Source organism: Wolffia australiana, chromosome 11, assembly GCF_029677425.1.
Source record: "Wolffia australiana isolate 7733 chromosome 11, ASM2967742v1".
NCBI lineage: Eukaryota > Viridiplantae > Streptophyta > Magnoliopsida > Alismatales > Araceae > Wolffia > Wolffia australiana.
In genome coordinates, this window is record NC_135845.1 from 12,708,741 (window position 1) to 12,730,172 (window position 21,432).

The following is a 21,432-nucleotide window of genomic DNA, read 5'->3' on the forward strand; positions in this document are numbered from 1 at the left end:
CAGTAAATTTGGATGAAATAATGGTCATGTGAATCTGGATAGATACATAAAAATATGCAAGATGGTCTTGAATGCATGCTAATATTAATATATAAAATACGATTAGGTGAAAATACAATATTATATGAACATGTGGTGTTCATATTAGGAATTACATGAAATCACTTGCCAAATGTTGAAACTTTTGTTAGTGACAATGGGAGTTATGTAGGCTCACGCATATCTACGCAGCTCAAATGCATGAATGTCATTTTAGTAAAATGCTTTAATATGTACTTGATGAATATTCAATTCATGCATGCCTCACTAGGGTTGTAATCAAGCACAATAGGTCCTCATTCAACTAGTTGACTAATTGTACATGAAGATCAAATAGTGAACCATAGTTATGTCAAAAGGCTACTTAGTTTGACAATATGGTAGACAGGCCAAATCACCAATTTTGGACTTGTGTTTTCTATGACATGAAGATAAACATATTATTTAACAATTTTGAAATATTTGTCCAAATTTGACCTCATTTGATTGGTTTAATAACTTCATTAAATAGATACTTACTATCTTTGAGTATTTAAGGCCGAATTTGTTGATGATTTAATGAAGATTAATTACATGAAGATATTACTATAAAATGATGATATATTTAGTAAAATGATGTATTAGACATACTTGAAAATTTTATATTATTTTAAAGCTGAAATTTTTGGCGAAACGCCTAGTTCTTAGTATAAACACTTTGGGGGTATTTTGAACTAATGAAAAAAGAGTAAATATAAAAATTTGAATTTAAAAGGATTACAGTTTCATATTGTCTAATCATAATCAATACGTATGACTGTTGGATTTTGAGAAATTACCATGTTGTTGGACGTCGTCGACGGCATTGTCCGATGGGTAATTCACTAAGTGAATGTAACTACGGGATGCGATGAAACCTTGGATGAAAATATGTGCAGGTCTGACTTGTGAGACTTTGCTGAGTTCTGAGCTCCTGGGCGGGAAATCAATGACGATGACGGTGACCTTCTGACCTTCGTCGAAACGACGAGGCCGACTACGGCGCCAAATGGAATAATTCCGTATGAGCTCGCACATAAGAGACAGGCTCGACCTGTGCCTAGGGAAACACACAATTTGTAATTCTCTTGAAGTAATTCTCTCACCTAAACTAACCTGAGCGCGGTGGAGCACAGTCAACAATATACTGAAGATGGTAATATAACTGATGAGTAGAGAGGAATGATGTACATCATCGGTGGTGTTGCCTGTCATCGGAGTCTTCGTCGGTGCACAAACCGATTTAAGCAGATGCGATGGAGGAGTACCAAAGGTAGGCATGGCGGCACTCGACAGGCGGCGAGAAGGCTGCGCGAGGGAGCTGATTGCGAGGAAGCAAAGGGAGGCTGCGATGGCTCGGAGGCAATAGCAATGATCATAGCTCGGCAACATAGTGGCCAATGCGGGCAATGATAATCGATTGCGAATGCGTGCAGTGCAAAAGGCGTCGGCGTCGGCACAGGCCACATGACAACAGCGACACAAGTTGGGGCGATGAGCGCTAATAGACAAGGAGCAGCGCCAGGGACATTCGTGGTAGTAGCGGTTGCGGTGGGAAGATCAGAAGCTGTGTGCGGCCAGCGGCAGGTTATCATCAACAGAGAGCAGGGTTAACGTGCGATGGACGCGTTGCAGAGGGCCGGTCAGTCGCAGCACAGCCCAGTAGCAGAATGACACCCCGATGGGACCAGACTGACGCACCTCTAGTGCGTTGCGGGAGTTATGCACGGTCAGTGCCTAGTGTGTACGTGAAGGTCACGTATTCATTGCATGCGGTCGTTCTGATTCTCCCGAAAATTAATGTGTTTGGCCCGCGATCGACCGAACAACGCGACTGGCGAGAGGTTAAGCAGTCGGCGTGTTCGGCAAACCGATGTGCGGTCAACAATTCATCCTCCTAGCAGACTGATGGGCGAGCAATTGGTCCGACGCGTCGATAATGATTTGGGATGATCGGTGCGGTGGTAGGGCACCACTGAGTTTTCAACGACTCATGCAGACCGTGGCTCACGATCACTTTGATGAGTGCGGGAATAGGCGTGCGGTGCAAGCTCTCCCGTCGGTTGGGAGCACGCGGCAACGACTTGGGGCGTGCAACGCAATGGCGTTTCGCGGTAAATCAAAGTGGTGCAACCAAGAAATCGAAATGACTCCTCTGTTCCTCAGCCTTCACGCTCGTCTTCTTCCCTCCTTCCTCTCTTCTTCCTTCCTCTCTTCTTGGGGTGAGATCTAAAATGGGAATGTAACTACAACACAAGAATTCCAGATCTGAAATTGAACATGTCCATCATGGCCTTATATGGGGCCATGATGGACCCATTAAACAATACACCTAAGGGGCCCAATAAGGGACCCCTTTTACAACATTCAAAATGAAAAAAAATGGAGAAATATTAAAACGACTCAAAATAAAATGACGGGTGAAATGTGATGATACGAACGCTTCATGATGAGTACGGTGAACTTGTCATAACGAACACAAACATGAAATCGGATGAATAAAACAGGTAATTAAGATGTGAACACGAGCACGCTCGTGCTCTACTCGGGATATTTAAACCCGGGCATCTTCACGGTTGCTTTGGCGCGCCAGTCGGGCTGGACACAAACCGGCGGTGACGCTGATGACGACGATGACGGCTCCAATGACGTTTTGTCGACATCGTTTGGGTGCGCTCCATCATACCATTTTGCCATTTCAAATTTCTAAGTCAATATATACATTTTTTAACCCTAATTTTAAACTCCCCTTCTCCTTGATCTTTGAAATATATACAATTTTTCAAATATATACAGTTTTTCAACATTCCTTCAATAGGATATTTGTTGCTAACATGAATCCTAGTCTATAGAACTTAGAATTGTGGTTTTCAGTGTAGGGTAATTCAAGATTCAAAGGAAAGAAGGCTGGCCTCCGAATTCCACACATCCTCGACCTTATGATAATTTTGACATCTTTAACATAACTTTTATCTTTATTTTGAGATTTTGTTCAACTTATGAATGGTTTCTAACATCCATACAAATCCATAGAACTTGGAATCACATATTTTGGTTGATTTTTAATAGAGTTACAGGGTTTTGAACTAGGACATAGAGGAATCAGATTGTCGACTAAGAAAGTAGAAAGATTGACCTTTGGAGATTTATTTGATTCTATTTTAAATATTTTATGTGAGGAGAATTTATTTATATCGTATTAAAAGAACCATACCATCTAGAATCATATCATTTGGTGAAAGAATTAAGAATATATTTAGTTTAAGCATCAAAGGTCAAACACAAATTAACAAATTTCATCAGAAGAGAAACATGGAGAAGAGAATTTGAGGAAAAAACGACCACAAATAGGGAGGTATTATTGCAGGAAAGCCATAATTATATTTTTAAATTTTTCTTTGAATTAATAAATTTCAGATCTAAAAATTGCTACTGAAATACATGAAATTAGGCATTGTCTTGAATACTACTTAAGGAGTGGTTATAGTAAATGTTGTTGCGGAGAAGATACTGTTCAGAAATATATTGGTATTGCTAGATCTTTGTGGTCAGCCAGTTTAAGGTTTTGGGGTCCATAAGAAGAAGGCTTTTGGGGCCAAATTGAGGTAGGCCAAGCTATGTCGTTCCGTGGAAGTCTTTGGGTGTTGAGGGCAACAAGGCGCAATTGGCCTTCTTCATTTTTATTTGTATCATTGTTCAGACATATTTCCAAGTAATTTTCTTGGGGGACTTCACAAAAAAATGGTTAAGGTACATCATCACCTTGGGATATATACCCCTGAACAACATTAAGGATTAGCCTAAGCTGTCAAAAAATAATAAATGTGTCTTCCATTTCCTTTACCTCATTCCTAGGTAGAAGAGTCCTAGGTTAATAAAAAATTAAAATAATATAGCTAGAGAACCTAATTTACTTCCTCTTAGGTTATTCCTTAGCAACTTAAAATAACAAGTGGTATCAGGAATCTCTAAAAATTTTACACATTCTTCAAAATATTTTCACTCAATAACCTTAACATATAATGATACTCTTAAAAACATAAATTTTCTGACCCCATAAGTCAATGGTAACATTAACTTAGACATTCAGCATTACCGTATAGTAATAACTTGTATTGGGTACAGCTGAATCAGAACAAGTATTTTCACCACCTAAAATCAGTGAGTTATTTTCTGAATAGTGCTTTCTAAAAGATTGATCAAATCACATCAGCGCAGAAACTTCTGTGAACATTTATTTGATCTCAAATTATGAATTAAAATATAAGATGTTAGGATATATAGGAATGTAAAGTTAATTATTTAAATCTATATCAATTTGAAGATACCTCCTTTTTTCATGTTGTGCTCTCTCTAGTTATCTTATGTTAATAGTATTCTTTGATGGTAGGTTTATATATTCGATGGCAAAGTCTTCAAACAATCAAGGTTGGTTTTGAAAGACTTTATGGCTCAGGATTCTTATATCAAGATTAGTCTAGGAATATCTAAGGTCCATCCATTCACAAAATATCACAAAAAAGTCATACAATCCATAATATAACAAATATTGCCTTAATCACAATCTAGAGACGTCTTAAACCTTCGAGGATTCTTATTGAGACACCTTCTATATAAATGCACCAAAACTAATGGTTTAAGATCCTCTAGATTTAGAGTTATTTTAATGATAAGTTTGTCTTTAGTGAAAACTCAAAACCAGCTGGTAGAAATCTTCAGAAGGTAATCTTATCAAGTCCTTGATGCCACACTTTATGGAAACCACTATTTTTTCAACTGTAAATACATGAAACCTTCAAAAAATGAGATGAACCAGACCCTGAAATGTTTTTTGGAGTGTTAAACACAACTTCCTATTGTTGAAATATGAAAACCGAAGATTATTCTTAAAAAATTGGAAGGATATAGAAAGCTTTCTTGCTGCATTGGAGTTTATGAAGAGGAGATTTGAATACCTCCTTATTTTAATAGAGGTATTAAAAAGGATAGTGTAAATTGTAAATAAGTTGAGTGATTGGGAACTGTATCCTTTTTATTCTTGAAATAACACATTTATGAAATTTCCTTTAGCTTCTAAAATATCTTAAAACTAAACTTTCTATATGGTTATAATATAAAATTCATGGATAATTATTTAGTATAGACAACTGAATTTTCTTTACGGTTATAATATAAAAGTCATGGATAATTATTTTAAAAATAAAATTTACCCTTCTACTGAAAAAATTCCTTTGCATTTTTTCTCCAACTAATGTAGGCATTTATCAAATAATATTAATCACAACACATCTACATGCGTTAACCAAATATTTGGTTGATCATATGTATACTTTTGTTTGACCTGAAATCTTAAACAATGGTGAATGATATGTAACTCTTCTGAATAATATCGCATGAAAACAAATTTTGAATATTATCTCATTGATTTTTTATGTAGACCACATGGTCAAATATGTATTTCCCTGCATTAAATTAATGATGTACTCTTGTAATTTCCGTCATTTTTCATCACATTGAAATTCCTTGCATCTAAATCAAATGCGGATACATGGCTGGGCCATGTCACGTATCTGGACTCTATTCAGATTAGGTTGAACAAAGTGAGCCAAGATACTTAAGTGTCCTATGTTATTTGAATATTCATCAGAACTTAAACATATGAATTTTCCTGCAATCACAATAAGACTAAATGTTCATATGAGACCAAGGTAGGAGCGGAGACAGGGACGAAGATGAGGACCTGGAAGTGGAGGAGGCATATATAGGGGGTGGTCATGTGAAAGTCATTAGAGAAATCAGCATCAGAGTTGGGATCAAGGGAGGGGAGAAAATAGGGTGTTGTGGAATGAGGGTGGTGAGGAGAGAGTGGAGGTAGATACTGAAATGGTGAGAGAGGAGGGAGAGGGACTAAAAGATTAGGAAATTAATAGGTAGACAAGGGTGTATCTTGAGGAGTGGTGGTGTGTAAGGATGATTGGAATAGATGAAGGATTTAATCACACGTGTGCCCCAGAAAAAATCAATGGGATGGTATGTGATTGAATGCATTGAGCCAATATAATGAAGAAGTCAATTAGAGCAGATATCTGATCTGATTGCTGGTCAATCATCTGACTTATCTTCATCTAACCCTTGTGTTGATTAAATCTCTCAATCAGATTGTGACTAGAGTTTAGAGATAAATTGAATATTTTAATCAGATTCAGTCCTATCTTATTTTCAAGCATGATAAGGTAAAGTATACATGTTAAAATAAATAATTTGTAACCACGAAATATAGACTTTATAGTTAGACAGAATCAACCGCATGCAAATGCATGTGTTAACAATTTAGGATATGAAGACAGTGTACGGGGGAAGTATTTATCCGAGGGGTGAAATAGTACACAAATTTGAATATTGGATACTTGTAAAGCCAACCTATCCATGGAGTCCTTTTTTCATAGTAAAAAACTACTATAGTCATATAAAAATATGACAATCTGATTAAACAACCATCACCTTTTCTAGGCTCCTCAGCAACCTAAAAACAAACAGAAGGCGGTTGTCATGAATAATCATGGGATGGATTGAATATTCTTTAAATTTCATTGATGCCACCCATGGATAACAACTGGATGTGCAATTAGTCCAATCCTCTAAATAAACAAAATACTCATCTCATTGTGAATTGGATGAAAGATGATATTTAAACAGTCGCATGGCATGCACCATAAAAATATGATAAAACTGGCATTATCAACCTCAAAACTGAGTCTCATGACATGCAAAATAAAAATGTAATAAAACTGACATTATCCACCATAAAATTGACAGTCCTACGACATGCCCAATAGAAATGCGATAAGCTTGACACTATCCACCATAAAGTTGACAGTCCCATGACATGCCCAATAGAAATGTGATAAGCTTGACACTAACCACCTTAAAATTGACAGTCTCACGGCATGCACAGAAGATATGTGTTAAAATTGAAACTATCCACCTTAAAATTGACAGTCTCATGTCATGCACAGAAGAAATGTGATAAAATTGACACTATCCACCTCAAAATTGACAGTCTCATGGCATGCACAATATAAATGTCTTAATTTTGACATTATCCACCTTAAAATTGACAGTCTCATGTCATGCACAGTAGAAATGTGATCAAATTGACACTATCCACCTCAAAATTGACAGTCCCATGACATGCACAACAGAAATGTGATCAAATTGACATTATTCACCTTAAAATTGAGTCTTATGGAATGCAGAATAGAAATGAGATAAAATTGACATTATCCACGTTAAACACCTAATGATGCAGTATTGATACTTTGCATTTATATTTAGTATATTAAATAAGTTTAGTAGATGACAATCAGGCCCCTAATTAAATCCCAGCTCTCATGTTTATCCACTTGTGCCACGTGGCAACCTGGTCCTCTTTGTTCTCTCTTCTGAGCGTTTGTTTATAAAGGACTTCGAGAGAGTCTTGCATGACAGTTTCTTAGTCGTGTTCTCTTCCCGAATTGTCGTATTTGCTGTTTGCGAACGGGGAATAGGGGCTTGAAGCAAATGGAGGATTCATCTCCACCGGTGGACGTGGAACGGCTGCTGGAAGCTGCTTCGGATCTCGCGCACTATCCTGGTACTTGGGTTTTAATCGTTTCTCCGTTTTGTTCGGATCTTTGGAAATGTTTGTGCTGATCTAGTTTGTTATTTTGGCAGGTCAGCATAGTGATGAGTCTGTTAAGGAGTTTCTCGATCGTTATCCTCTTCACGTTCTGTTTGGGTTTGTGCTTCCTTGTTCTTCTTTATCTCGGTTAAATTTCCCTGTGTATATGGAAATATGAGCAATGTTTTGGATTTTCACCAATTTTATGAGAGAAAGAAGATCTAGGGTTCAGCCAGGTTGGATAGGGAGATGCCGTTTATTAACGGATTGTCAGTTCGGAAGGATTTAGTTTGACACCCCACTTTTTCATCAATCATTGATTATCATTTAATTTTTTTTTCTAAATCTTTTTTCCTGTCTTTTGAAAAGTACATTGTCGAAGGTTGATGAACCTGAAAGAGAAGAGACCTTGGTGTCTTGTTTAGAGAAAATATTCAGGACAAAGTTAGGTGCTTCTCTGGTTCGAAACTACATGGTATGTATTTTGTACTTCGTTTCTGCTCTGCATTTTGGTCTGACAGGTGACATTTCCATTTTTAATGAAAATATTTTGGTGTAGCCTTATGTGCGTGCTGGACTACTGGCTGATTCAGAGATGGTCAACTGCCTTGCATGCAGAGCTGTAAGTAGAAATAAATTATTCATTCCCCTCAGCTAAATAATCTATCCCAGGTTTTAAAAGTAGAACTGTATCATCGTTTGTATTACAAAGATATCCATATCGTTTGAACTCATAATTTTTCCATATCATATTAATGATATTTTCTTAAAACATCATTAATTGCAATTTTTTCGCCTCACATTGATGCTTTTGGTTTATACCGTAGCTGACGAGGCATCTGGAAAATGCTGATGAAGACCTTGAAACTGCTGCACAACTTATCGCTGAGCATGATATTTATCCTCTTCTTTTGAACTGCTTATTTGAGGGGTAGGAAATCCTTTTCATATTATATGTTGTCACATTTGATTATGCCTTTTATCAGCGTCCAAATTCTTTTAGCGTGCTCTCTGGCATGGGATGAAAAATAAGAGAGTGGATTTAAAAATACTTCAATTTTAATCTGAACATATTTCTTGTCTTTCCTTCTATTTTCTTCTAATTTTCGATAGGTAGGCCATTGCTTCTCATTTTCTTGCCTTGTGAGATAAGCTATTTAGTAATATTTTTTCAAGCGTTTCAATTCGATTTTTGGGGTATCTTTTTTTAAAAACTTTACCCAGTCTCATTATTTGATTCAAAGATTCTATCTCTTTGTAAATATTTAATGCAAATTTCCATTTTTGGACATGCATTTAGTATTGTATGATGTACTTATTTTATAGAACGAGTATGTTTTCCATAACGTTCTACCCCTCTCCTTTTAGTTATAATTTATGGGGAATTCTTTAGCGTGCCACAATACTCGATTTTATTAACTAAGTTTTATTTTGATATTTAGCAATGAATTAGTTGCTGCCGCTGCATTGGATGCCATTAAGAATGTCGCACGTTCACAAGTTGGAATTGTAAGGGTTCCGCCTAAATTATTATTTTTGTTTTCAAAAAATAATTCCAATTTCTATCGACTCAAAATATATTCAAAATATTATATTTTCTGCAGGCTATCATTTTCCCACAGAATCGTGATGAACTGGTGCACCTAAAAAGCTTAACTGCTAAATGTTCATCTCTGGTACGATCTTGAGGGGTTTTTATTCCCTTGAATAGTTATTTTTCGTGTGAAATTTCAGGGAAAACTCTTCTGTTGACATGATTTTATTCTGTTGACATCCCTCATAACCGATCCTTTTAATTTTTTTTTAGTTTCCATTAAGAGTTGGATTTTGTCGCTTTTATAGTCAACCGAAAGCTATGAATCAAATCATTGTAAATAGTTAGTATTCCCTTTTATGATTGTACTCTTGATGAAGTATCCTAATTATTGACTCTGGTCCCACGATGATAGCACTAAGTATTTAACTTCTGGGATGTCGTAAGATAATCATTGTGTAGAGAACTCTCAAATCTATGATACATTTCTTTGCACAAAACTCCATTCGAATTTTCCAGTCTGTAACTTAGTGATAAGGCTCTTCCAAGGACGTATCAGACTAAGAAGAGGAGGACTACTTCTACCCACATCACACATGCGGGTTGAATTGGCACGTGCGAGATCTGAATAAAAACGCGCGGGGAAGGGGCGCCAAGGAGAGAATATAAATAGCGGAGGAGAAGTCAAGAAGGGGGCGGTTATTCTCTGGCGTTCTTGAGCTACAGGAGATCCTCCTGCTGGTGCTGCCCGATCCGGACGGCGACTCTCTCCCGATCCAGGGAGCAGACTCTATCTCTTTACTTCGAATTCCTTTCCCATCGCGGTTTCGACTCTCTTCTTGTCTCTCTGGATCGATTCAAATTGTGGACTGAACGAGAGGAGTTCAGTCTGATTGCTAGTGAAGGACATGGTGGATTTATTGATCTAGTTCAGAAGAAGCATTCGTCGTGTGTTTACATCTTTCATATATCGCTGAGATCTACCGAATCTTTAGGATCTTAACACTTAGCAAAGTTATTATTTATTTTGTATTTGCAAGTGTATGAACCTAGAAGTGGCAATCCGTTCCCTTCGGAAATAAAGCTCCATATGTAAAAAATGTTTAAAGTCGTTTGGAGACTTAGTAATCTGTTTGGGAATTTTTAAAAATTCAATTTATATTTGTGCTCATTTATCTTTTAGTTTTTTATTTTAAAGTTTTATTATCTATTATCGGTTTTTAATTTTATAGTTAAATTTCATTTTTAAATTTTTTATTTTAATTAATATTTTTATTTGTTTGCAACGTGCATTTTCATGGTTGTTCTTTTTTGTTTTTTTGATCCAGGCACGAGTTCGTGTTTTAGCTCTTTTAGCCAAGCTCTTTTCTCTTTCTATTCTCTTTCTCTTTTCTAATTAATTTTTTTTTAATTATTTCCCCCATCATGCTCATTTATCGTTTACTTTTTTATTTTAAAATTTTTATTATCTATCATTGGTTTTTAATTTTATAATTAAATTTCATTTTTAATTTTTTTTATTTTATAAGTATTTTTATTTGTTTGCAACGTGCATTTTCATAATCGTTCTTATTTGTTTTTTTGTTCCAGGCACGAGTTCGTGTTTTAGCTCTTTTAGCCAAGCTCTTTTCTCTTTCTATTTCTGTTGCTACTGTGATTTACAACCTCCGTCTGCTGAGCTTATTTGAGGAGGAAATTAGTAAGACAGATGACATGCTTACGACGTTGAGTGCACTGGAGCTCTTGTATGAGGTAACTTCCTTCAAGTCGACGTGTAAAATTTCTTTTCTTATTTCTTGTGACCTTAGAGTTTCAGCTCATTGGTACTAACCACCTGCATCTAGGGAAGTTTTACTCATTCAATTACTCTATCATACCATCACTAATTTATATTTTTGACAGTTTTTTTATTTAAGTTTCATAAACTAAATCATCTGTTAATGACCCAATGCACACAGTTGGCGGAATCTCCTTACAGCTCCAGGTTCCTCTTGAAGACTACCATACTTAAGCTGTTGGCCTCTATTATCAGGTTCTGTGGAATCACTATTTGTTCATCCTTGTCTGTAAACTCTGTAATCTAATCTGATATCTTCGCTGTAACTCTTTCAGCAACTCTGCTGTGGAGCCTGCTTTGAGATCAAGAGCAGTTTTAATTACAGGAAGGCTTCTTTCGCAATCTGAGGATTACTCATTTATTGAAGACCCAAGTAAGAAATTCTGAAAGACCAGCCAGCAGTTTTCAACCCAAATTTCTTAATTTATTAAGAAGAAATACCCCTTCTATACCTTCGTGTATTTCATATGAGACGGTTTAAATTTTTACAGGTGTGGAAGCTTGTCTTAGGGCTATTGATGGGAGACTCGAATCACAAGAGGGTCTGCACGCCGACGAGTGTGAATGTGCGCTGGAGGCATTGGGTGAGATCGGATCTTGTAAGTCCCATATTTCTTCTCGTTTACCACCTGAAACCCTGCCATTCCTAGTAAGTCCAATGTTATTATGCACATTAGATTCTGTCATTTTTTATCATTTCAAACAATTGATTATCGTAGGTACTCGAAACGTACCTCCCGCAACCAATAAAGTCTATTCCTTAATCTCTCAGTTAAACCTTCATAAAATATTTGAGCTAACTGATAATTTTAATCGACTACGTCTTCAGTTCCATGTCTAATTTTAATGAACTATCTCTCAGCCATCCGTGGAGCAGAACTGCTGCTTAGAGATCCGACCCCGGTAGCCAGGCACGTCATTGCTTCTGCATTTAAGAATCATGAAAGAGGAAAGCAGTTGGTGAGTTTGACAAGTAGATATGATTTTTTGTGGGTTGACATCCAATCTTTAGTTTCTTTTCCTTAATATTAAACTATAGTTACTTTGCATCCCAATGTGATCAGGCTGCGTTGCATGCACTTGCTATTATATGTGGAGTAGATCGGTCAAATGACCAGAGGCTTCTGAAGAACGAAGCCGAGGGAATTCTCAGAGGATTGATCTATGAAATGGCAGCAAACACCACCAAGCACACGCCTTCCGTAAGTTCTCGGTGTTTCATACAACTTATTCTGATCATGCATTCTGATCCTGCCAAGGTGACAAATAATCATAATAATTGGTCTCCTGTGAAAGAATACTTCAGGATTATATTTTCGTTTTCCATTCAAATTATTTACGTGGAAAAAGAACGTTAATTTCGTCTGATGCTATTCCTTAAAAGAATATGGGGACTAATCCCATATTATATACACCGAGTTCAAAAATCTTTGAGACTTGTGTGGGGAAAGGCACCCAAGGAAATGAAAATAGAGTGACATCATTTGTGGAGATGTAAACATTTTTTTAACTAAAACTATGGTTTTATGTTCTCAGGGTGTGCTTCTAGCACTACTCAAACAGGAAGCAGAAATGCGCTTGGCTGTAAGCGCTAAAACCATTCAGTCTCCCCTTCAAATTCATTATCAGTTATCATAAAAATCAAACAAGTCAGGATCCCCAATGACAAACCTCCTATATGACTAATATATTATTGTAGGCATACCGACTGATGACTGCAATGGTGGCGCGTCCATGGTCTCTCTTTGACATTTGTTCTAAGATGGACATCATCAACGTAGTAACAGATCCATACGCTGAGACATCAAAAACTGGTATTACTACATCCACATAGACATGGTTTTCTGTTCTGTTCGTTATAAACGAACAAAAATATTTGCACATGGCCTTGTTTTTTGTGCTGTTCTTTTTTTTCAAAACGAATAAAATCCGCACACTCGCACAAAACTAGACCAAAATTCGCACAAAGCGAACAAAAGAACCGCACACGTGTCTGTGCAATGTTCTGTTCAAATTTGTTTTTGTTCTGTTAGGAAAACCAAACAGAACAACCATGTCACACAAAAAGAACAGAACGACCATGTCTACATCCACCATAACATACTGTTTTACATATTATTTCCCAAATATAGAAACTGATCTTTGGGGGGGGTTTTCTCTCAGGCATGGAGGCTAGGTATCAATGTTGTACCGCCATCAGCAATTCCTTATCCGGCTCCAACAGGCTAAACGAGCCCACTTTTGCAGCCATAGCCGAGAAAGTAATTGATCTCAATCCCATCTTAAGGGTTAAAATTTTAAACATTGCTAACTCTCTTTTATGTATATTCGCTTTATATAGTTGCAGGATGCTGTTAAAAGGGGGCCTTATCTTGCCAAGAGGCAGCATGTCGAAGCCAAGCCGATTGTGGTCACCGCTGAGAGATTCTGATCATCTGAATAATCAAAAAGCTGGTAGAACATCGACCTTGCATACTATTATCTTTGCGCAATCAGGTGACAGGATGGATGTACAATCTAGAGTGATTGCTTTGTGACAGTGGTGTCATAGACATGAATTTTCAAGAAATTAACACCGTCAAAATAATATGCATTGGCATGCGTTCACTAAAGAAGCTTACCATTTCGGAGATTGCCCATTGCAACTTTAAACCATTTATCTCTCTAAAGATGTACATATAGAAGAGTGATTTATCTCTCCAGACATACATGACGCATATTATCCATCGCATGCATGTAAACACAGATTGACTCTAAGTTCCAAGTAAACAACGTAGATACCAACATCGTTTATTTAGAACTTTAAATGTAATACCTGGTCATTGTGGACAGAGAGATGATATTAACGGATTCTACCTGTTTATATGATCATTCATGTGTAAATATTGCGCTATAGAGGGGCAGACATTTCTAATTGCGTTTAAACAGAAAATTGAACCCACTGGTATCAAAATTTTAAGGAATTCTTCGACAATTATGTCTCAAAATTCACATAATTTCACCTGACAGGAAGTAGAAAACAAACAAAGGTCACATTACTACTAAATATCGCTTCGCTATCATTGCCATTGTAGTGATGGAGATAAGATCAACGAATTCTAGCTGAGTTCATCCGGTCATTAATGTCTACATCAGAAGCTCTCGTGGGGCAACCATTTCGTAAGATTGCAACAAGAAAAAAAAAACTCCCAATCTTCTAAAATTTTGAAATAATTCAAAGCAAAATTCCCCGGAGAACGGAAAAAAGGCCAAAAAAAGCGATCAAAACCTCAGCTTGGAGAAGAACCACCTGTTCTTCCCGGTCTTGAACCGCTCCTCGAACCGGGCCTTGACCTCCTTGCAAGCCGTAACCTTCTTATCCCGCGACTCGAGTGAGTCCCCCGTCACCGCGTCCTTGAGATCAACGTCGAGCGAGTACCGAGTAGGCATGATGTGGTTGTAGTTGACGACCTTAACGAAGGCCTTAACGCGCGATTTCTTCGCCGTTTTCTTCGCGGAATCCTTGCGAATGACCTTCTTAGGGTATTTGAGGATTCCAGCGACCAGGCAGTGGCCGTAGGGCCGGTCCCGCGTCCCGTCGTCGAAGTTCTTCACGATTACGGCTTTCCTGCCGGCGAATCGCCCCTGGAGAACGACGACCGCCTTGTTCGGCTTCAGAAACTTGACCATCTTCGCTACTCTTCTTCTTCTTCTTCTTCTTCGTCTTCGTCTTCTTCTTCCTTAGCCGCTCGCCGGGAAAGCATCAAAATTTGGGGGTGTTTGGCTTTTATATGGGCACCGGCTCAGAACTCAAAAGCCCTAGCTCTTGCGCCTTGGTAAATTAATACCCAATTTGCCCTTTAATAAGGCTCGGGACGGATGACGAACGTAACGGGACGAAAAAGAACGAAACTCTATCTTGCGTTCGATCGTCCCAGCGTCTGTTGCGTCGTCCGTCCCATCCGTAATTGAACAGAAGGCCCTTCCAGTTCCTGTACATCCCCAAATGCTACTAATATCCAAAGAAATTGAGACGAATTTGGGGGTGTTTGGCTGTTATATGGGCATCGGTTCAGAAATCAGAAAGCCCTAGCTTTTGCGCCTTGGTAAATTAATACCCAATTTGCCATTTAATAAGGCTCGGGACAGATGACGAACGGAACGGGACGAAAAAAGAATGAAACTCTACCTTGCTTTTGATCGTCCCAGCGTCTGTTGCGTCGTCTGTCCCATCATAATTTAATGGAAGAACACGGAAGGCCCTTTCAGTTCCTGTACATCCCCAGATGCTACTAAAATCCAAATAAATTGAGAAGATTTCAGATATCAAACACTGGAATTTGGACACATCAAATATCAGCCTTGTGTCAACAAATATTCTGATATTCGGATAAATAGGGAAATTGGATGTTCCATTTCTCAATATCCAGAACAGCAATGGCCCCAATATCGTCATCTGATATCGGACTAGGGACATGCAAACATGAAATCCTAACCCGCATATATGTTGTGGTTTATCGTTCTTGATAACTGGAGAGGAGACTGTATATTCAATGTTTGGGCATTATTTTATGTTATTGAAAGTATTTTGGATTGCATAATTTTTGGATTGATGCAAGACATTGACTATGGCTTTATGTAATACATTGATTATTAGATGAAATCTGGATTTCGTAGATATGCATTTCAAAAAAAAACTTGGATCTTTTTTGAAAAGCACCTAAATAATAAATAGGGGGAGGGGACTCATTTAGATGCCCACTACCTCCGCTAGTGAGACTTGATGGTGAGAATATCAACTACAAATTAAAAATGAATTGGATAAGAAGAAGATGAGATTCATTGGTGTGGCTATGTCTAGAAACCAGGCATATGAAACGGCTAGAAGAGTCTCTTCCAAGGAGCAAGTCAGGGGTGGAACTAACTTCCCACTGGGGAATCTATTATCTGATGGATAATAGAACAGTTCTAGATTGATTTGCAGCGTCCACTGCATGAAAAAAATCTTTTCAGTTTGACTGGAACACTTAGATAAATTAAAGGGGATTTTATTATAAATTCAACTCAGTGTAAAATGATATAAATCCCAAATGAGATGCAGCTCATGCAAGTATTTTTTTTGACGCCCCATCTAACTCTCTCAGTGTAGCCCTCCTTCCTAGTGTGACTAGAACACAGTGAAGGTCATTTGTGGATCAAGGATGATGCTTATAAAGTATAAGACATATCAAAGTGCATGCCGATAGACCAAGATATGTTCAGGACCTTGCAATTTTTTTGGTTCTCAATCATGTCCTAAATCTAACATTTATGGCTCAAGGCACATAACATTAAGACACATCTAAGCTCAATTTTTAGTTACTTGGGGGGGGGGGGGGGTTATGATTTTGTAATAAATTGATGATATAAGTGGCAAGTTGATGTTTCAACCATTAAAAAAGCAGTGTGCCACATTTGGTGGAAATAAATTCAATCTTCAATTGTGAGTCATTCTAGACCCTATACTTTATGTGACCCCCCCTATATGTTTGCATGCTGATTTTGAGATCATATAGCGTAATCAACTTATGGCTTGAAAAGCAGTATAAACAAATTTAATACCAGCTTAGAAATGTACTACAAACTGTCACATCAACCTCTGTGCTTTCAAAGACCATGTGAGAAAATATTTATATGGGTCCAGCTAATATACTTGCGAGAGAAGTTGCAGTCAATATTTCTGCATTTAACTTTTGAGTTGCATATCTTATCTGCATCGACCTCGAATTTAGGCCCGATGGAAGATAACCTTCTAGACTCATACTTTTGAGATTCTAAGACTATGAACTTGACATATCCTTTTACTTCAACCTACCGCTCAATTGGCAGGGCATCTACTTTTGTCTTGAAGCGAAGTTGACAGCCTTCCACTTTTACACGCCTACTTATGTACCTACATTTCTACATGAGCACGAGTCCATGAATGAATATTAAATAATGTCATAAACCTAAATCATAGGTTAGTATTTTTAAGAAGAAATATAATACAACAAATTTATGCCTCTGAAATTTTATTGTTTCCAATGAATATTAACATTATAATTATAAAATTCAATGAACTTCTAATTAAGAGGTCTCAAAGAAGTCCAACAAGTTTAGTATATATGTGATAAGCCCAAAAGAGACCAAATTAATAGATGACACCACAGAATTGAGATTAGCAAGGAATTACTCGTGGAATGAGATCCAACAGCACTATATCGGGATATTTTATCCCCGATGTTGCAAAAATATTTATAAGCTTCATCATCATAAATGATGACATCTTGACGGACCAGCTCAGAGAGAAAGAGAGAGGGAGGAAGATGAATAGGAGGGAGAGAGAGAGGGAGGGAGAGGGAGAGGGAGAGAGAGACATATATAGAGATAGAGATAGAGAGTGTGAGAGAGAGAGAGATATAAGGAGAGAGGGAGGGAGAGGGAGAGGGAGAGATATATATATGGAGATGGGGAGATAGAGAGATAGAGATAGAGATAGAGAAAGATAGAGAGTGAGAGATAGGGAGAGAAATAGGAGAGACGGAGAGAACGACAGAGAGAGAGAGGGAGAGAGAGGTATGGGAGGAAAGGAGAGGGAGAGATAGGGAGAGAGAGGTATGGGAGGGAAGGAGAGAGAGAGAGGGAGAGGGAGAGATATATATATATGGAGATGAAGAGATAGAGAAAGATAGAGAGTGAGAGATAGGGAGAGAAATAGGAGAGACGGAGAGAACGACAGAGAGAGAGAGAGAGAGAGAGAGAGGTATGGGAGGGAAGGAGAGGGAGAGAGAGGGAGAGAGAGGTATGGGAGGGAAGGAGAGAGAGATTGGGAGGGAGAGGGAGAGGGAGAGAGATATATATATGGAGATGAAGAGATAGAGGTAGATAGAGAGTGAGTGATAGAGAGATAAATAGGGAGAGACGGAGAGAACGGCAGAGAGAGAGAGTGGAAGAGAGAGGTATGGGAGGGAAGGAGAGGGAGAGAGGGAGGGAGAAATAGGGAGAGAGAGAGAGAGAGAGAGAGAGAGAGAGAGAGAGAGAGAGAGAGAGAGAGGGAGAGAGAGGGGGGAAGAGGAAGGCAGATAGAGAGAGAGGCAGAGAGAGAGAGATGAAGGGAGAGAGAGAGAGGGAGGGCGAGAGAGGGAGAGAGCGAGAGGGGGGATAGAGAGAGAGAGAAATGGTGGGAGAGCGAGAGAGGGGGAGAGAGAGGGAGGGTAAAGAGAGAAAGAGGGAGTGGGAGAGAGAAAGAGAGGGAGAGATAAAGAGAGGGAGAGAGAGGGAGAGATAGAGAGTGAGATAGAGAGTGAGAGAGAGAGCCAGAGAGAGGCATAAAAGTCTACCGACATGGTACACCGACGATAATGCTTTATGCTTTTTACAAGCTTATGCTTTATTGTCAACAATGGCATCCACGAACGACCCCCACCTGAGCCTTCCGAGCCCATCAAAGCTCACCTCATAAAAAGCCCGGCGTGCTTGGCGCAACACCATCGCGAAGCGGCCCTCAAAGAAAACGAGAGCCGGCGAATACCGCTTCAAGAAGAGAATCGCCAAAGCGGCGTGACCAATGCCACCGCCAAAATCTCAAGTTAAACCGGCGACGAAGGCCACGCCAGTGGAGGGCAGCCAAGAGGTGCCCCCAATGAACCTCCCCACCGTAAACTTCTCGGCTTCCTCTTCCATGGTGATAACTCTAACTCCCGGCCACTTAACGCGCTTCCCCACGCCAGCCCCCGGCCCGGTGTTCATATACTCGCCGTAGTACAGCGTGTCTAAGGCGAAATCGCCGTTCCACTCGAGCCAGCCCGCCGGGTCGACGTGCCCGGCGATGTAAGATAACATGAAGACGACCCTCGAGTAAGTCTTCCATGGCCGGCCCAAGAAGGTGGCCGTGCCCTGCCCGAGCTCCGGTGCTGGCAAGATCCGACTATCATGTATCGAGAAGCCGGTGTTCTGGTTCGGGTCTTTCCGGCCTTGCGCTGTTATCGTGTTCCGCTGGTTCCCCATTGGCTTTCTGGCGAGAAGTACGCAGTTTTGGAGCACCGCGGCGGCGTTGCCGAAGATGAAGTCGACGGTGCCGGAGATGGTGCAGTCGCGGTAGAACTGGCGCAGCGAGTGCGCGTAGAGCGTGTCTTGGTAGCCGCTGATGGCGCAGCGGTAGACCACGGATCGGTCCGCGCCGACCCGCAGCGCCACGGCCTGGTGCTTGGCCGGCCCGGCCGTGTTCTCAAAGCTCATGTCCCGCGACATGAACCCCTCCCCCGTCGCCGCTGCCAGTCAAGTTCAGATTTTTAATCTCTGGGTCTCACTTATCGAACAGATAGGTTTGGGTAAATGCTAAAAAGAGAAGTTATAGGTTTTGGCAGGGTGATTGGCGCTTGAATCTGATCTCTCTAGTTTTTAGGGGATTTTAATGGTGTTACTTATCACCGTGTCCAAAGCTATATCGAGTAGCTGATACCATGTTTATTTCAACATCTTGGGAGAATGTTAAGATGAGAAGCTGTGGGATAAACATATTGTCTAAATGGTAAGAATATGAACTCTCTAGTTTCGAGGGGATTTTAATGGGTCTCACTTATCACCGTGTTCTAATTTATATCTAATAGTTCATACCATACTTATTTCAACATCTTGGGTAAATGTTAAGAAGAGAAGTTATTGGATCGACATCCTGTCCAAATGCGAAGAATCTAAACTCCAGTTCTGAGGGGATTTTTAACGGATCTCGCTTATCATCGTGTTGAAATCCGACTGATATATAATACCATACTTATTTCAACATCTCGGGTAAAATGTTAAGAAGAGAATTTATGGGATCGACATCCTGCCTAGATGGTAAGAATCTGAACTCTCTAGTTTTGAGGTTTTGAACTCTCGAAGTGAGAAGAAGCTGTAGGTTTTGAACTCTCTAGTTTTGAAAGGGGAATTTTATGAGTCAGACTTACCGAAAGTCGCGGTGCGGAATGTGGTGAGGTGGTCTAAAACGTTGAGATTGCCGGATACAACGGTCTTGCCCTGCCCATCTCCGATAAACATCAGGTTCGTCTTCTTCCTCGCCACCTTCACGGTCTCCTCGTATCTTTTCAAACAAACAATTTTTATCAACAAAAAAAAAACAGTAATCTTATATAACATCCATCGATATGATCTAATTCTAAGGTTGAGAATGGGAGATGGTCGCTGACCTGCCGGCTTTAACGTAGATGATGAAGCGGCGGGGGCTGTGGACAGGCGCGGCATCGACGGCTTCCTGGATGCTATCGAACCGGCCGGTGCCGTCCTTGGCGACGACGATGTCCGCCTGGGCGGCAGCCGCGGGGGACTCGAGCAGAACCCGGTCCGCGCCGCCGACCCAAGCCGGGAACTCGCCGCCGGCGAGCAGCCTTCGCCGGCGGCGGTTCAGCACGTTGGCGGCGTCGCTGGCGGCGAAAATAGCGAGACTATTGCTCGCCATCTCCGGCTGGTGCTCAAGGAACCCCTCCATTTTTTCCTTGAGCCGGCCCGGGTTCAGCCCGGCGAGGCCCTCCGCGCAGGTGTCGTGGTTGGTGAGCGCGGCGCTGAGCCAGGTCCGGACGTCGTCGGCCGCGCCGCCCGCGGCGATGGCCGCGAGGGCGCGGTCGAGGTGGGCCGCGGCGCCGCCCATCAGCTCGAGGCAGTCTTCGTAGGCGGCCTGCGCGAGCGGGTCGGTCCGGCCCGGCGCGTCGGCGGCGGCCGCGCGGGCCAGCGCGCGGGCGGTCTGGCGGAGAGTAGCGTTGACGGCGATGTGGGCGAGGTCGCTCTGCGGCGCGTCGATGGCGCCCGGGAACTCGACCAAGGAGCTGACACAGAGCGCGGGGTAGAGAGTGGAAGCGCAGGCTCGGGAGATAGCCACGCTGGGCTTCGGAAACGCGCCTCCGTCGTGGGCGCGCGGCCGGACGAGGAAAACCACGCCGACGGCGGCCCCGGCGGCGATCAGGAGAGCCGCCGCGATCGAGCCCAGCACGAGCCGCCAGCGCCGCCGCGGCTCGGCCGGCGGCGCCCCGGCCGCCGCCCGGAAGGACTCCGACGGAACGAGCTTACCGTAGTCCATCCCGAGTTCGCTATGCAATCGCTCAGCCTGGCGACGACTCTTAACTTAACTCCACTCGACTGAGTTGGTGGGAAGTCACCGTCGGAGGCGAGAACGCTGAGCTGGAGAGAAGCGGTATGGAGTGTACACGTTAAGCGGAAAAGAACCCATCTTTGATCGCAGGAGAGAGAGATGGGGCCGAGAGAGGACATGCATGTCATGATCGTAGCGCTGGATAGCGTAGGAGCCCGACACACGGAAGCGAGAGAGGAAGTGGATGGGCCCGGTGGATAGAA

General features: G+C 40.8%; 3 protein-coding genes and 1 long non-coding RNA gene across 5 annotated transcripts; 1 reads left to right on the forward strand and 3 right to left on the reverse strand.

Moving 5' to 3' along the window:
- Window positions 1–7,531: 7,531 nt before the first annotated feature.
- LOC144709220 (ARM repeat superfamily protein) lies at window positions 7,532–13,675 on the forward strand. 2 transcript variants are annotated; one of them, XM_078582685.1, is made up of 17 exons: window positions 7,533–7,690; window positions 7,771–7,834; window positions 8,087–8,192; window positions 8,277–8,339; window positions 8,545–8,648; window positions 9,160–9,226; window positions 9,322–9,393; window positions 10,842–11,003; window positions 11,210–11,283; window positions 11,364–11,461; window positions 11,580–11,687; window positions 11,951–12,048; window positions 12,153–12,290; window positions 12,625–12,672; window positions 12,788–12,902; window positions 13,252–13,349; window positions 13,430–13,675. In XM_078582685.1, the coding sequence occupies exons 1-17, from the start codon at window positions 7,618–7,620 to the stop codon at window positions 13,517–13,519; spliced, it is 1,578 nt and encodes a 525-aa protein (XP_078438811.1). In that variant the 5' UTR covers window positions 7,533–7,617; the 3' UTR covers window positions 13,520–13,675. The 2 variants fall into 2 exon arrangements, with proteins under 2 accessions (XP_078438812.1, XP_078438811.1); XM_078582686.1 differs by lacking the exons at window positions 12,625–12,672; window positions 12,788–12,902 and having other exon boundaries at window positions 7,532–7,690.
- Window positions 11,491–11,877, reverse strand: LOC144709223 (uncharacterized). Its single transcript, XR_013582976.1, has 2 exons — window positions 11,823–11,877; window positions 11,491–11,734 (listed from the first exon to the last, which is right to left on the reverse strand). It is a non-coding gene; the product is annotated as an uncharacterized LOC144709223 (long non-coding RNA).
- Window positions 13,676–14,176: 501 nt separating the features above from the next.
- On the reverse strand, window positions 14,177–14,839 carry LOC144709222 (large ribosomal subunit protein eL27-like). The gene has a single exon (XM_078582687.1). It carries the CDS (start codon window positions 14,755–14,757, stop codon window positions 14,350–14,352), a length of 408 nt encoding a protein of 135 aa, XP_078438813.1. The 5' UTR covers window positions 14,758–14,839; the 3' UTR covers window positions 14,177–14,349.
- A 3,571-nt stretch (window positions 14,840–18,410) lies between these two features.
- On the reverse strand, window positions 18,411–21,188 carry LOC144709169 (pectinesterase-like). Its single transcript, XM_078582601.1, has 3 exons — window positions 20,274–21,188; window positions 20,034–20,167; window positions 18,411–19,355 (listed from the first exon to the last, which is right to left on the reverse strand). The coding sequence occupies exons 1-3, from the start codon at window positions 21,155–21,157 to the stop codon at window positions 18,670–18,672; spliced, it is 1,704 nt and encodes a 567-aa protein (XP_078438727.1). The 5' UTR covers window positions 21,158–21,188; the 3' UTR covers window positions 18,411–18,669.
- Between the last annotated feature and the right edge of the window lie 244 nt (window positions 21,189–21,432).

Coding starts and splice junctions, on each gene's coding strand:
- LOC144709220 (XM_078582685.1), top strand. CDS start 7,618: ATGGAGGATTCATCTCCACCGGTGGACGTGGAACGGCTGCTGGAAGCT. Junction 8,649..9,159: donor TTGAACTGCTTATTTGAGGG/GTAGGAAATCCT, acceptor TTTGATATTTAG/CAATGAATTAGTTGCTGCCG. Junction 11,462..11,579: donor CTCATTTATTGAAGACCCAA/GTAAGAAATTCT, acceptor AAATTTTTACAG/GTGTGGAAGCTTGTCTTAGG.
- LOC144709222 (XM_078582687.1), bottom strand. CDS start 14,757: ATGGTCAAGTTTCTGAAGCCGAACAAGGCGGTCGTCGTTCTCCAGGGG.
- LOC144709169 (XM_078582601.1), bottom strand. CDS start 21,157: ATGGACTACGGTAAGCTCGTTCCGTCGGAGTCCTTCCGGGCGGCGGCC. Junction 20,168..20,273: donor ATCTACGTTAAAGCCGGCAG/GTCAGCGACCAT, acceptor TTGTTTGAAAAG/ATACGAGGAGACCGTGAAGG. Junction 19,356..20,033: donor ATTCCGCACCGCGACTTTCG/GTAAGTCTGACT, acceptor CTTGACTGGCAG/CGGCGACGGGGGAGGGGTTC.